General features: G+C 40.9%; 1 protein-coding gene across 11 annotated transcripts in view; it reads left to right on the top strand.

The window, feature by feature from the left end:
* The window catches only part of Erc2 (ELKS/RAB6-interacting/CAST family member 2), a 919,008-nt gene that overhangs the window by 314,540 nt on the left and 591,569 nt on the right, over window positions 1-12,899 (top strand). For all 11 annotated transcript variants that reach the window (XR_015737860.1, XM_087906197.1, XM_087906198.1 and 8 more), the window contains one exon: window positions 8,728-8,895. Coding sequence is in view for 10 of the 11 variants with exons in the window: in XM_087906197.1 (XP_087762323.1) it covers window positions 8,728-8,895 (168 nt within the window). In the remaining variant the exon portion in view is untranslated. The remainder of the gene's footprint in view (window positions 1-8,727; window positions 8,896-12,899) is intronic.

Below are 12,899 nucleotides of genomic sequence, written 5' to 3'. Positions count from 1 at the left end.
TATCTGTGGTGAAAGAAGAGCTATTTTCCTTGACCAAGTAGTGTAGATGGAGACTGCTTGTTCATTTTCCAGCCACCCAGACCCGAATAATCACACAGAAACTATATTAATTACAACACTGCTTGCCAATAGCCTAGGCTTCTTATTAACTAACTCTTACATCTTAAATCAACCCACATCTATTCATCTGTGTATTGCCATGAGGCTGTGGCCTACCCAGTAAGGTTCTGGAATTCTGGCATTTGTCTCCTTTAGCAGCTTCATGGTATCTTGTTGACTCTGCCTACTCTTTTTCTACATCTCTGTTCAGATTTTCTGCCTGGCTTTACTCTGTTAAGCCATTGTCCGAAAGGAGCTTCTTTATTAATCAATGGCAATAAAACATAGTCACAGCATGCAGAGGGGAATCCCACATCATCTCCCCTTTCTGTCTAAATAAAAAGGAAGGTTTTAACTTTAACGTAGTAAACTTACATATAACAAAACAGATATCAAGTAAGAATTATAGTTATAATATTTATATCTACTTTATTTTTTGTCATAACTAAGGAAAACTATAATTATAACTATCTATTCTTTAACTCAATCAAAGACCCCAGAAGGATATACTATTACTTAAGTTAACAGGAAGTACATTGTAAGAAACTTCCAAAGCTCTAGAATTGACAAGAGACATCTTGCTGCCTGGAAAGTCACCCAAAGTTCCTCTACAATATTGGGACACCCATCTTTAACCTACAGACCCATAGTATCTGGAAGACTATTGTATGAAGCAGGAAATTTCAAAGACAGTTCTGCCTATATTGGCAGTTTGTCAGTCACTTTCTTCTGTGTCCTACAGAATGTCTGACAGACTCTTTTAATAATCAGGACTGTTCCACCTTCTTTTTCTGTGGGTCCTGAAAGTCCAGTCAAATAGTTCATGTAAGATCAGTTTCTTGCTCAAATAGCTAACAAACTTCATGAGGAGCCTCTTTGGTGCCTATCATCCTCTTGAAGTAGATTGGTGCTGCCAGGAGCAGATGTGACTCGCTGTCATGAAAAGTCTTAAATTCTTAAAACTTTTTAAATGACACATTCCAAAGGAAAGGTTTGAAGCTTATCTGTTTAACTGAACTGTGTCTTCATATATCTAGAAAACCTAACTAACATGACTACAAACTTGACTGTTATAGATGACTATCTATTAACCTGTATTTCTTAATTATACATTTCATTTTTAAATGAGTTACACAAACACAATACCTTAATCAAGAGCAGAAATATGCATATCACAAAATTGCCCTAAAACTTGTATCAATAAACCAAAATCCATACCAAGGCAGATCTCTATAATAAGGTGGGTTTCCCAGAGCCTTGTTTGTGACACAGTTGTAAGTGGGGGAAGAATTCCCAGGCAGGATGAAGTGTGTCTGATGTCCACATGGGCTTCATTGGAGGCAGGTGATGTAATTCCAATGGGCTTTTCTTCTGGCCATCACAGAGAAGCCTTCTCTGGCTTCAATCCTCGTGTATGTTTGATTACGTCACTTTCCATTTTTATTGAGTTTATGGCTGTGAAAGAAGCAAAAGGCATGTTTTTGGAAATATGTGGGGTTTTTTACCCTCCAAATATATTCCCTGCAGAAAATCCTTCTTCAGTTATTGTCTGCATAAATGTTTATTTAAAATTTACCTCATGGCAATGATAGTCTGAAAGCTATTTTGAAGAGACTGCCTGTTGAATATTTATAGACTGAATCATCTTTATCACCACCACCCCATTTTTGTGGAAGAAAGTAGGTGTGTGTGGAGCCTGCCCCTCACTTCCTGCTCAGTTTCATCTGTGTGTAAGGAGCTTCACATTTGCTTCTCCATACCCCAGCCCCGGAACAACTTTCTGCTTGGGTGTTTGTGGTAGTTTTTACAGATGGACGTTGGTACTATCAGCTTTGTCTTCGCTTAGTGCAGGCTGAACTGACAACCTTTGGAGCTTCCAGGCAGAATGGGTTTCATATGTGTGCTGGTTGTATGGTTAATGGCACAGTCTGATTTGGGGTCCCAAGCACCAGTCCTGTGGGTCACAACAGAGCTTAAATTTTTTTTTAAGTTATCATTTTAGGTAATCCTAATTCTGAAATAAATCTCTTTATTTACATCATGTTCTTGTCAGTCCTTGGGAGAGTGAACTATTAGTTCTCTTCAACACAGAAATGAATGTTTATTCAGGATTCTAACCTCACGGGTGCTGTGCAGTTGGCACACTGCTCCCCCAAGCAGTGTTCACGAGGCTCGCATTCCCATTAATAAGTCACAGGGAATCTCTCTTTCGGAATCCTTCTCGGGACCATTTTTTTTCAACCCTCCATCAGTCCTTTTGATTTGGTGAGCTAGGAAATGTCTTCCCTGACATCCTGAGACTTCTCGCTAGTGGCTTGCCTTCCACCTGTGGATTTTTCCGTCTGTACCTACTATGGTAGTTTCTTTTCTGGTTTCTGTGAGAAAAATCCTATGACAAAAACAAGTAAGTAGAGAAAAGCTTATTTGGTTGTCAATTTCAGAGTGTTCTCTGTCAATGCAAGGAGGTCAGGGCAGTAGGCATTTGAAGAACTGGTTGCATCCTCAGTAAAGAGCAGAGAGAGAACGCATGCATGCATGTGCTTTTCCCAACTCTCATACTGTTCAGAACTTCCTCAGAGGCTGCTGTGGGACATTGATCTGTATCCTGTTAATTATATTTTAAATAAATGCTGATTGGCCAGTAGCCAGGCAGGAAGTATAGACAGGGCAACCAGGTAACAAATAGAGGTGGGGCAATGAGAACAGGAGATTTCTGAGAAGAAGGAAGTTCCTTCTGCAGTCCTGACCCAGATACAGAAGAAGCAAGATGTGACTGCCTCACTGAATAAGGTACCAAGCCACGTGGCTAACATAGACAAGAATAATGGGTTAATATAAGTTATAAGTTAATAAGAAGCCTGAGCTAATGGACCAATCAGTTTATAACTAATTAGACCTCTGTGTGCTTTCTTTGGGACTTAACGATTGTGGGAACTGGGCAGGACAAAAAACTCAGTCAACAAGAGACAATGGTGCTACCCCCCCCCCCATAGACTGGTCCTTCCACTTCAGTAAACCCAGTCACACAATCCTTCACAGGCATGTCAACAGGCCAATCTCTGCTAGACAGTTCCTTACAGAGAGTCCTTTCCTAGGTGAGTCTACAATATTTCAAACTGCCAATCAAACCTAATTGTCACATCCACCTTTCTGGTGAGTGCTATGACATGAACCCTTCTGAAGATAGAAGTCTCACTCCTGGTGCCATGGGTACCACTCACAGTCTCACTCATAGGACCACCCTGCTCATGCTCAGCTGCTGCGTGAGTGACTCAGGTATTGCTTATGCCATTTTTGTTGTTGCCGAAAACAGCAAAATGCTAAGTTAAATATGTGTTAATTAAAAGCATTCAAACGTATGAACTGTTCAGGAATCTCAAAGGCTGAAACGAAGCCCTAGCAGAACTTCCGCTTTAGGTGGCGAACAGGTTGTTTATTCAGGTTGCTGTTTATCGGATGGGTAGACTTGAGTTTTGGTTTCCACAATTGCGAGGACATTGGAGAAAGTCCTGGTGGCTAGTTGGGCTAATTCAGACGTGGCATGCTGCCGGAATGTTACTATTAGCACCACAGAAACCCGGGATCCCAGTGGTCTACGCTGTTAGTGGAAGGGGAGCCCAAAGTAACCTGCCTACTCTGTACACCTCTACATTTTCTAAGGGATCACAGGAAAAATGGTCTGTTTTAAAAATTTGAGCTAAAAGAAAAGTGTGCAAGATTTTTTTTTTTCCTCTGAGACATGGAGGGATCACATGTGGCTACACTGTGTGAGCTGATTCAGAACTTTCAGGTAGGCGGGAAGCTTGAAGCGTCCTAGGTTGGGAGTGTCTCATGTGGTCTAAATGATCACGTGACTGGTGTCAGTCTCAAGAACATCTCCAAAGTTTTCTTTCTTTTTTTTTAAAAATCATTCAATCTGTAAGAAAAACAATGGAAAAGGGACACAATAGAATCAGAAATTATAAGCTTCATAAGTTAGACTTACAAGACATGGCTTATGACATTAGTGTGCTCTTTCCATTTAAGTCAACAAAGGAAATGGTCAAAATATGAAGATTGATCAATCAAGAGACTCTAAAACATACCAAGCAGTTTTCATGATAACAAAATAAAATACCAAGGAACAACAGATTTTAAGAGCAGAATTTGAAAAGCATAGTCGGTCATTTAATCATTTGATCTGCCAATAGCAGAAGGAGTATTTAATAAATCAGGAAACAGAACAGAAGAAATTAAATAAGAGAAATAGAAAGGAAAGGCTGTGTAGGACAATAGTCTATAATAAGGTCTCCTTTGGGCTGAATCAGAGCTCCCATAGTAGGAGTGTGTGTGTGTGTGTGTGTGTGTGTGTGTAGGATTAATAGTGATTATAGACTATTGTCCTCCACTAACCCATCTCCACTAATCTGTGCATCATCATTAGGTCATGGCCTACTGGCAAATTTCCCGTGGGCTCTGGTGGGGGCGTCTTTCTCCTTTGGCAGCTACATGGCTTCTCACTGCCTCTACCTTCTTTCCTCCTTTATCTTCTTGGAATTTCTGCCTTGCTCTATTCTTCTAAGCCACTGGTCAAAACAGCTTCTTTATTAACCAATGGCAATAAAACATATTCACAGGGTAATCCCACATCATTTGTGGGTTCCTGAAAGAATTCAGAGCTTTTGTACATTGCTAGTGGTGAGGAATTGTCACAGACTATAAAGTCTCATTAGCCCAGTGCGGTGGGAGGCAGAGGCAGGAGGGTCAGGAGTTTAGAGTTATTGCAACACAGTGGATCTGAGGGCAAGCAGAGCTGTGGGAGACACTACCTTAAATAGCAACCAAAAAATGCATCCACCACTAAATTCCTTAAAACACAACTTTTTGTTACCTTGTGGCTTAACAGTTTCTCTCTTGGGGTACATTCAAGAAGTGAAGATTGTATCTACAGAACCCTGTACATAAATGTTCTTAGTGCCATTATTCAGAATATTTAGAATGGAGGTGCATTTAAGTTTCTGCTGCCCAGTAAATGGATAAATAAAATGTACACTAGTAAAACAGCAGAATGTTACTATGTGATAAAAATGAATGAGGCGCTGTCACAGTATAATTCTAGTAAACAGTGTGCTGTGTGAAAGGAGCCTCTCAGTCATTGGTCACGTTTTACTACATTTACGTGAAGTGTACAGGGCATAACAATGCCCAGAGACAGGAGAGGAATCACTGGATGCATAGAGCTGAGGACAGGGGGTAGAAAACAGAGTGGTCTCTTCTGGGTTATTTTTATCTCTGAGATGCAGAAGTTCTGAGGTTTGAGATGGTGGTTGCACAGCTGTAGTGACTGTGAGTTAGGCAAGGTGTGATTAGTAGGTAGGGAGAAGCCTTGCTGTGTGGTCAGTAAGTAGGGAGAAGCCCTTGCCTTTAGGGGCGTGGGCATCGAGCCATAGCCTGACTTCCCAATGAAGACAGCTGAATGACAGGCACTATTCCCAGAGTCAAGACCTCTCTTTTTAAAAGTCCCCCCGCCCCCCGACTGTGTGTGTATTTCTGTGGAGGAAAGAGAACAACATGCAGGAAATGGTTCTTTCCTATCATTACCCTGGGATTGAACTAAAGTTGCCGTGCTTGGTGACAGGTCTCTTTACCATATAATAAATGTCTTTAAACTAGAAATTATTTTAGCATTAAGTAATAATATTCAAGAAAAAGAATAAAATTGAGGGCTTTTGTTTGCTTTCTCTTTCCTCCCTCCATCTTTCCTTTCTTCTACACACCCACCACCACCCCCATACCCCATACCACATACCACACCATGCCACACTCCCACACAAAGTTACATTGGAAATGAAAATGTGCAAACTAGCCAAATGCTAGCTATAAAAGCTGCTATAGACTTTAAATAAAGAAAACATTTCTAAAGTTAAAATAATTGACAGAAGTACAAGAAGCAGTTGATTATTTTTCTCATACGGTAGGGACTGTTTTAACATATCTTCTAAGCAATAAACAAATGAAACAGACTTCTTAAAGTAAAACTAAATATTTGAGGTTCCCAATTTCATGAGTTATCTAATGCTGGATAATGCATGTAACAGTGGCTGAATATATTTGACTTCTCTTTTAAGTATAGTATTTTGATTGATTCTTTGGTAATTTTGACAATTATTTTTATCGTATTTCTTCTACGTTCCTCTCCCTATCTTCTCAGATATACCATCCTCACAACTTCATGGAGTTTTTTGTTTGTTTGTTTTTGTTTTTTTGTCTCATTGAGTACGGTTGATTTACCCATATACTCATGGGTATGAGGTCATGCATTGGAGCATGTTCAACCTACCAGAGGCCATATCCTTAAAGAAATCGATTCTTCTTCCCTCTCAAAGCCATCAACTGTCAATAGCACATAAGCTAGAGGCGGTGATCCATGATCCCCCTCTGATCCATGCTGAAATGTTAACGTCATCATCTTATACATGACTTGGCTAGACAACCACAGCTGCTTTCAGGTCACGGGAGCAGTGGTCCTCTCGTGCAGCATGCTTTGTTTCATATTGGTTCTCCGTGACCGCTGACTTTTGCAGTCTTCTCACACGCCTACCTCAGATGGTCCCTGAGCCTTGGGGGATGCCCCAGTTGTGTCTGAGCTCTCCATAGTACTTTGTACTTTAATCGTCTGTGAGCATCTGTGCTAACTTTCATTGACTGCACTAATCTATGGGTATAGAGATATGGATTTAGGGTGCAGTTTGTTACCATTTATAACAAAATATTAACACTAGTTTTATCGTTGGGGTCTTTGAGCTCCTCAACCAGAGGTTCTTGACAATAATTATAATACCAGGCATGTGCTTTCTCCTGTGGGATGAGCCTCAAATCCAATCAGAAGATCAGTTGGTTACCCCAATAGCATTCATGCCAGTGTTTCACCCTTGGGCATATCTTGACACATTGACTATTAATATAGCTTATACCTCAGCTGTAAGACTGGGGATGATATTTCCCTCTAAGCAGCCTGCACAGATCTTTCTGGACTACGAAAGCTAGCTAACAGGGAGGAAGCCTTCTGGTCAATACTGTCTTGATTTCTCCATGTTCTATGATCAAAGTGTGTGGTCTATTCAGTTTTTCAGCAATGATGAGCAGCAAAAGGCAGCGGCAATGGTCTACATTGTATGGTTGTCCCTAGTACACTCCTGGCCAACTGGCAGTGGATTTCCCTTTTGGTAACCTATGGTTTTTAGGATTTCCTTGTTTAGGTGAATCCAGTGAAACACACACACACACACACACACACACACACATTCACTATTCACGACTCAAAGGAAAATAATGCAGATTAAGAATAGGACTGAATAATGTCTGTACTGCAAATTGAATTAGTGACATCAAGCTAATGTGATATAGCAAAGAAATTAACAGTCACAAGTCTTAGGTAAAAAATAACAGATGCGGGGAAATTGGCTTAGTGAGTATGAGCTCTCACTGTGCAAGCATGAGGGCCTGAGTTGGGAGCCTCAGAATTCACATAAAAACTGACTGTGAATACAGGCACCTGGAATCTCATGCTAGGAATGAAGAAGTAGTAGAACGGGGATCACTGGAGCTTGCTGGCCAGTTAGCCTAGCTGGTGGTAGGGGGAAGAGAAATAAAAACAATAAACTCCAGGTTCAGTAAGAGTCCTATCTCAGGGAAGCAGGTGGGGAGAGTAGGAGAACACATGACATCCTCCTCTGGCCTCCATGTGTATGTGTACACCTGTAACATACATGTACACTCATGTACACACACACACACACACACGGGGAAGGGAGGAGGAAATGGGGGTGTGTGCTGAATATTAGTGAGGTAAATTTCTATTTTATGAATTTAGGAAAAGCACGTAGAGTATTCCCAAAGAAGGCACAAGGAAGGAGAAATTTAAATATAAGAGAAAAAAATTAATGAGAAGAAACCAAAAATGAACTTGTCTGACTATCGCTTCTGATACTGGATCTCTGATTTGTTGGTTCAATTTGGCATACTTTTGATGAGATCAAGCAAGGAAACATCAAGATAAATGTTTGAGAATGCATTCTCCTTGGTACCATTGGTAGAAGAGATAAGTAAGTTTTATGAAATTTTCCTTCAAATTAATATGGAAACTTAATTGCAATGTATAATTTTTAGTAGGGAAAATATATGTTTTTGCTCATGTTTTCTAATGAACATCAAAATAAAAAACAATCCAGCTTTACAGAAAAGATCTCCAAGCACATCAAAAGAAGGTCTCATAGATAAGTGTATACCAAAACCCAGGTACAACAGCACAGGCAGGAATTGAACAGAGTGCTCTTACCCCAAAACACTGATGAAAAATCCTGAAAGAATATCTGCAAATGGAAGCATTGAAAAATATTATATGTCGTGACTAAGTGAAGTTTTCAAAAACTACAAGGAACAGATCATGTTGAAAGTTCATTGATGTGACTTATTACAATATGTTAAAGGAAGAAAAGCACGGGATGGAGGCAGAATGTTGGATAATATAAGCATTTTCTGCTGGATCCATAATTGCCGCCTATTGAAAACAGCGAGAAACGGGTAGTTGTCAAGTGTAAACTGTTAGAAGAGAATTTTCTCAGATTTTGCAATTGTCTTGTTTTTCAGATTGACCAGCTGAAGCAGGAACTTTCCAAGAAGGAGTCAGAACTTCTTGCCTTACAAACAAAGCTTGAAACCCTTAGCAATCAAAATTCAGATTGCAAGCAACACATCGAAGTGCTTAAAGAGTCACTTACTGCCAAAGAACAGAGGGCTGCCATCCTTCAGACAGAGGTAAGGCGATGTCGAGGGCCCTGGAGAGCAGGGACACATCACCATGTACCATGTTTTTCCAGGGAGACATTCCATAGAGAACCCCTTCCCAAAGCTATTGGGGCCATATGTGTTTTGGGACTTGCAGAATTTCAGATTTTTTCAAACATGATTCCTGTTTGTGTAACAAAGCTTTGTGACATCCCCTTGCCCCCTCAACTGAAGCCAACCCCCAGACCAAACACTGTGACTCCTTCTGCAGGGAAAACAGTTTCACACCAAAGTGGGATAAATTAGGATGAAGACCGGATTCATTGTCTACTGTTGGTTCATTTCATGTTATATACCCAGGGAGTTGTTTCATATTTAGAGTTTTTCTATTCTATTTTTCCATTGTTTTTAGAGCATTTTTGGATTTGAGAATTATGAGGAATTGTATCTGGAATGATTAAATTTCATCAAAATCATAAAATGATTAGACTATTTGCCCATGCCTTACTTGACATCATTTGTAAAGATGATTTCTTATTGATTAAATGAAGAAAGGTAGCATTGTATGTTTCTTAAAGGAAATATTGCTCTGTTATTTCTCCTTTATACATAGAGGAACATCTAAAGCATCCCCTGCCCCCCCCCCAAGAAAAAGCTACCTCGTGTGTTATCCTCTTTTCTTGCTTCTTTGGGTTGGATTAAACATTGTCTTATAAGAAATGCAACCTACACCCTAGCTGTATAAATAAAACAGCTGTCAAAAGTGGCAGGCGACATAGCAGAGAAGTTAGTAAACGAAGCCGATTTGTGTGTTGAGGCTGTGCCTTTTCAATTACTCTGGGAGAAGGTAATGTAATTGGCATATGTGTTCTCTGGGGTTCTTGGTAACCTGTCTTTGTACATGTAGACTTTAAGGTAGTTAAGGAGGAGTTACATTTGTCTTAGGAGCTGGTTGGATTGTTGTGTAGATCTGTGCCCTCAGTCAAAGTTGCATGGACATTTTCTTTTTTAACTCGTGTGTTAATGGTATAAATTGGAAGATGACTTTTATCTCGTCTGACAGGGCATCAATATAGAGCGTCTGTCTAGAACTTTGCTATTCAGCACTGAGCCATTAATCACACAAGACTATTTAAATGTACCAGTTTAGCGAAATTTAAAGCGTAGCTCTTTAATCACTGCAGCCACGGTTTACACGTTTAACAGTGTCATGTGACCGATGCCTACTCATTAGACATTTCTGCCCTCTAGCAGTTGTCAGTCTAGAACTGGATTGCAGGATCCAAATCTAGCCTTTGCTTGATTTCATAAAATATTATTAGAACCCACCATGCCTATTCTTCTCCATGTTGGCTTTCTTGCTCTCCTGGCAGAGCTGGGCAGCTGTTACAGAGCTTGCGTGGCCCACAGAGCTGAGCGTATTTCCTGTCTCACCTCCCATGGAAAGCAACTGCCAACCCTCCCAGTGTGGCCATTATGAAGCAGGTCATGCGAGCAGGCACTGTGGGGGTTCAATCAAGGCTCCTTCTCCCTTCATATTGTGCACAGGCCAGGTAGTTCACTGGCTCCTCTTCAGAAGCACAGCTTTTGCTTCACAAAGCGCCACTGCAGATCTGTATTTCCTCTTAAGGCTGTTGTCATTGTGGTACTGTGAGTTGGGTGAGAGGAAATGTGAGGACCAAGGCAGCTTGCTTGAACAAACAGGCTCTCAGGTCCCCCAACCGTTCCTCTCCTGATGGCAAGAATGAGAAAGAAACGCCAGTTCAGAAAGACTTGCCTTTCTCTGCCTGATAACTGATGCCCGTGGCAGTCGGTCTGCCTTCTGTTTTACTTCTTTCAAATTAACATAGTTTAAATTAGACCCATATATATTTCATGAAAAAGACAGAGGTGACATTATGTGGGCAGTTTGTAGCCCATGTTCAATAATTAAATGGCCCAACGGAGAGAGGGTGCTTTGAGGTAGAAATGAAGTCGCTCTTCCTGCAAGGACAATGAGATGGTCTTTCTACACTCCTGCTTTGATGTCGAGAGTGCCACATTAATAAGTCTATCGGCTGAAACATCCAAGGAATTTTCCTTTACCTTTTTTCTTCTATTGAGAGTGCTGTGTATAGAAACAGGGGAACAAGCTGCCTAATGATGTCTGTCTCTTGAAGAAAGCAATTTTGTTGAAATTAGCTGTAATTGTTGAATCATAGGGAAGGGATCGCAGCAGGGTAGATTGCATTGAAGTTCTATCTCCTCTCTTTAGCTCAACAGGGAAGCCACAGTCTCCCTACCTCATAAGTGGTTGCTTCGAGGGAGAGTGGTCGTTAGGTGAGATAGGTTCCATCTCATTATGTCCTGTGTTGAAAGATGTGCGTTAAACACAGCTGAGGGATGTGGAGCTCATTCTCAGAAGAGGTGACATGGGACAGTTGCTTACAGGTTGATTGTTGACTCATTCCAAAGAGCTTGCCAGAGTTGAAGGAAATGGAAAGAGTCTCCTTGGCTTCTTTGGAATATCTGTGCCGCCAGCTGGCTTTAGCCGTCCATCTGCAATGTGGTATAAATGATCACCGCCCCTGGGTATTCTGGTGTAATAGAAATGATACCCGTCGCTTGTTATTCCTCTGGAGCACAGTGACAGTTGAACTGGCATAATAGCTCCTGTCAGTAAGGAAGGCTCTGGAAGTAGGGCCTTTGTGTTCGGGAGGTGGTGGGATGAAGGGTGGGGTGAGAGGTGGGAGGCGAGTTGTCTGGGTTTGTGGCTATGTGGCTTGGATCTTTGGTTGGTTTGTTTTAACTTGTACAAATACCCAGGCGCTCTTTGACATGTGTGCAATAAATCAGTGGAATAATAATTATACATGTACAGAGATACACCACATGAGTCTTAACATAACATTTTACTTTTAAAAATAGCTTCAAAGGACCCCACAGCCACATCTTATTTTGTATTTCCCTTAATGTTTCCTGCTCACCGTTTTACCCCATCCAACAAGGCATGCTCTGCTTAGCAGTTGGGTTGCTAATAAATTGACTTGTGTTCTTTCTTGAATTTTTTCTGTAATTATTAAGATATCCAGAAAGTCAGAAGGATAAAGTCCTAGCATTTATTTTGTTTGGAGTTAAAGCACTTTTTAAAATGAAGGATTACAGTGTTTGGAAGTAGGAGGTACATGAATGTGCATGTGTCTCCCTGTTAGCATGTGTATGTGTGGGGAAGGTCTGAATGCAGAGTTCAGGAAAGAGTTTTCCTTCCTTCTAGTAAAGTGTCCAACTGCAAGTTGAGTTTTTTTAAATTACTGTTATTGTTATTAGTGTTGTTGCTAGGATACTTGAACAAGTTAAATTCTTTCTAATCTTTTCTATTTTAGCTTTGTGAGTTTCATCTGAAACTTTAGCCTCTGTGATTATAGAGGACAGACTTTCACAGTTCAATTCAGTTACCTTTTAATGTTTCTTTTTAAATTTTATTCTTCTTGCCTATATTATATCCTGACCAGTTTCCCCTCCCTCCATTCTTACCAGTTCTTCTCCCTACCTCCCATCTCCCCAAGATCAACACCTCCTTTGTTCCACCCCCCAGAAGAAAAAAGAGCAGGCTTGCCATGGATATCCACTAAGCATGGCCTAATAAGATACAGTGAGACTGGGTACAAACCTTCATCTCATGGCTAGACATGGCAACCTAGTAGGAAGAGAAGGATCCCAAGTACAGGCAAAAGAGTCAGAGACACCCCCACTCCCAATATAGATCACCAATCTATACAACTATAAGGTAAGTGTAGAGGACCTAGCTTAGACCCATGCAGGGTCTGTGTTTGGTGCTTCAGTCTCTGTGAGCCCCGAAGAGCACTGCTTAATTGATTCTGTGACCTGTATTCTCATGGTGTCTTTGGCCGCCTCTGACTCCTACAGTTCTTCCTCCCCATCTTTTTTGTGGTTCCTCTGACTCTGTCTCATCTCTGGCTCTGAGTTTCTGCATCTGCTCCCATCAGTTGCTCAATGAGACCCCTCTGATGACATTTGGGCTAGGCACCAATCTA

Source organism: Myodes glareolus, chromosome 5 (assembly GCF_982192425.1).
Source record: "Myodes glareolus chromosome 5, mMyoGla1.1, whole genome shotgun sequence".
NCBI lineage: Eukaryota > Metazoa > Chordata > Mammalia > Rodentia > Cricetidae > Myodes > Myodes glareolus.
This window is presented reverse-complemented; position numbering and strand designations above follow the sequence as displayed.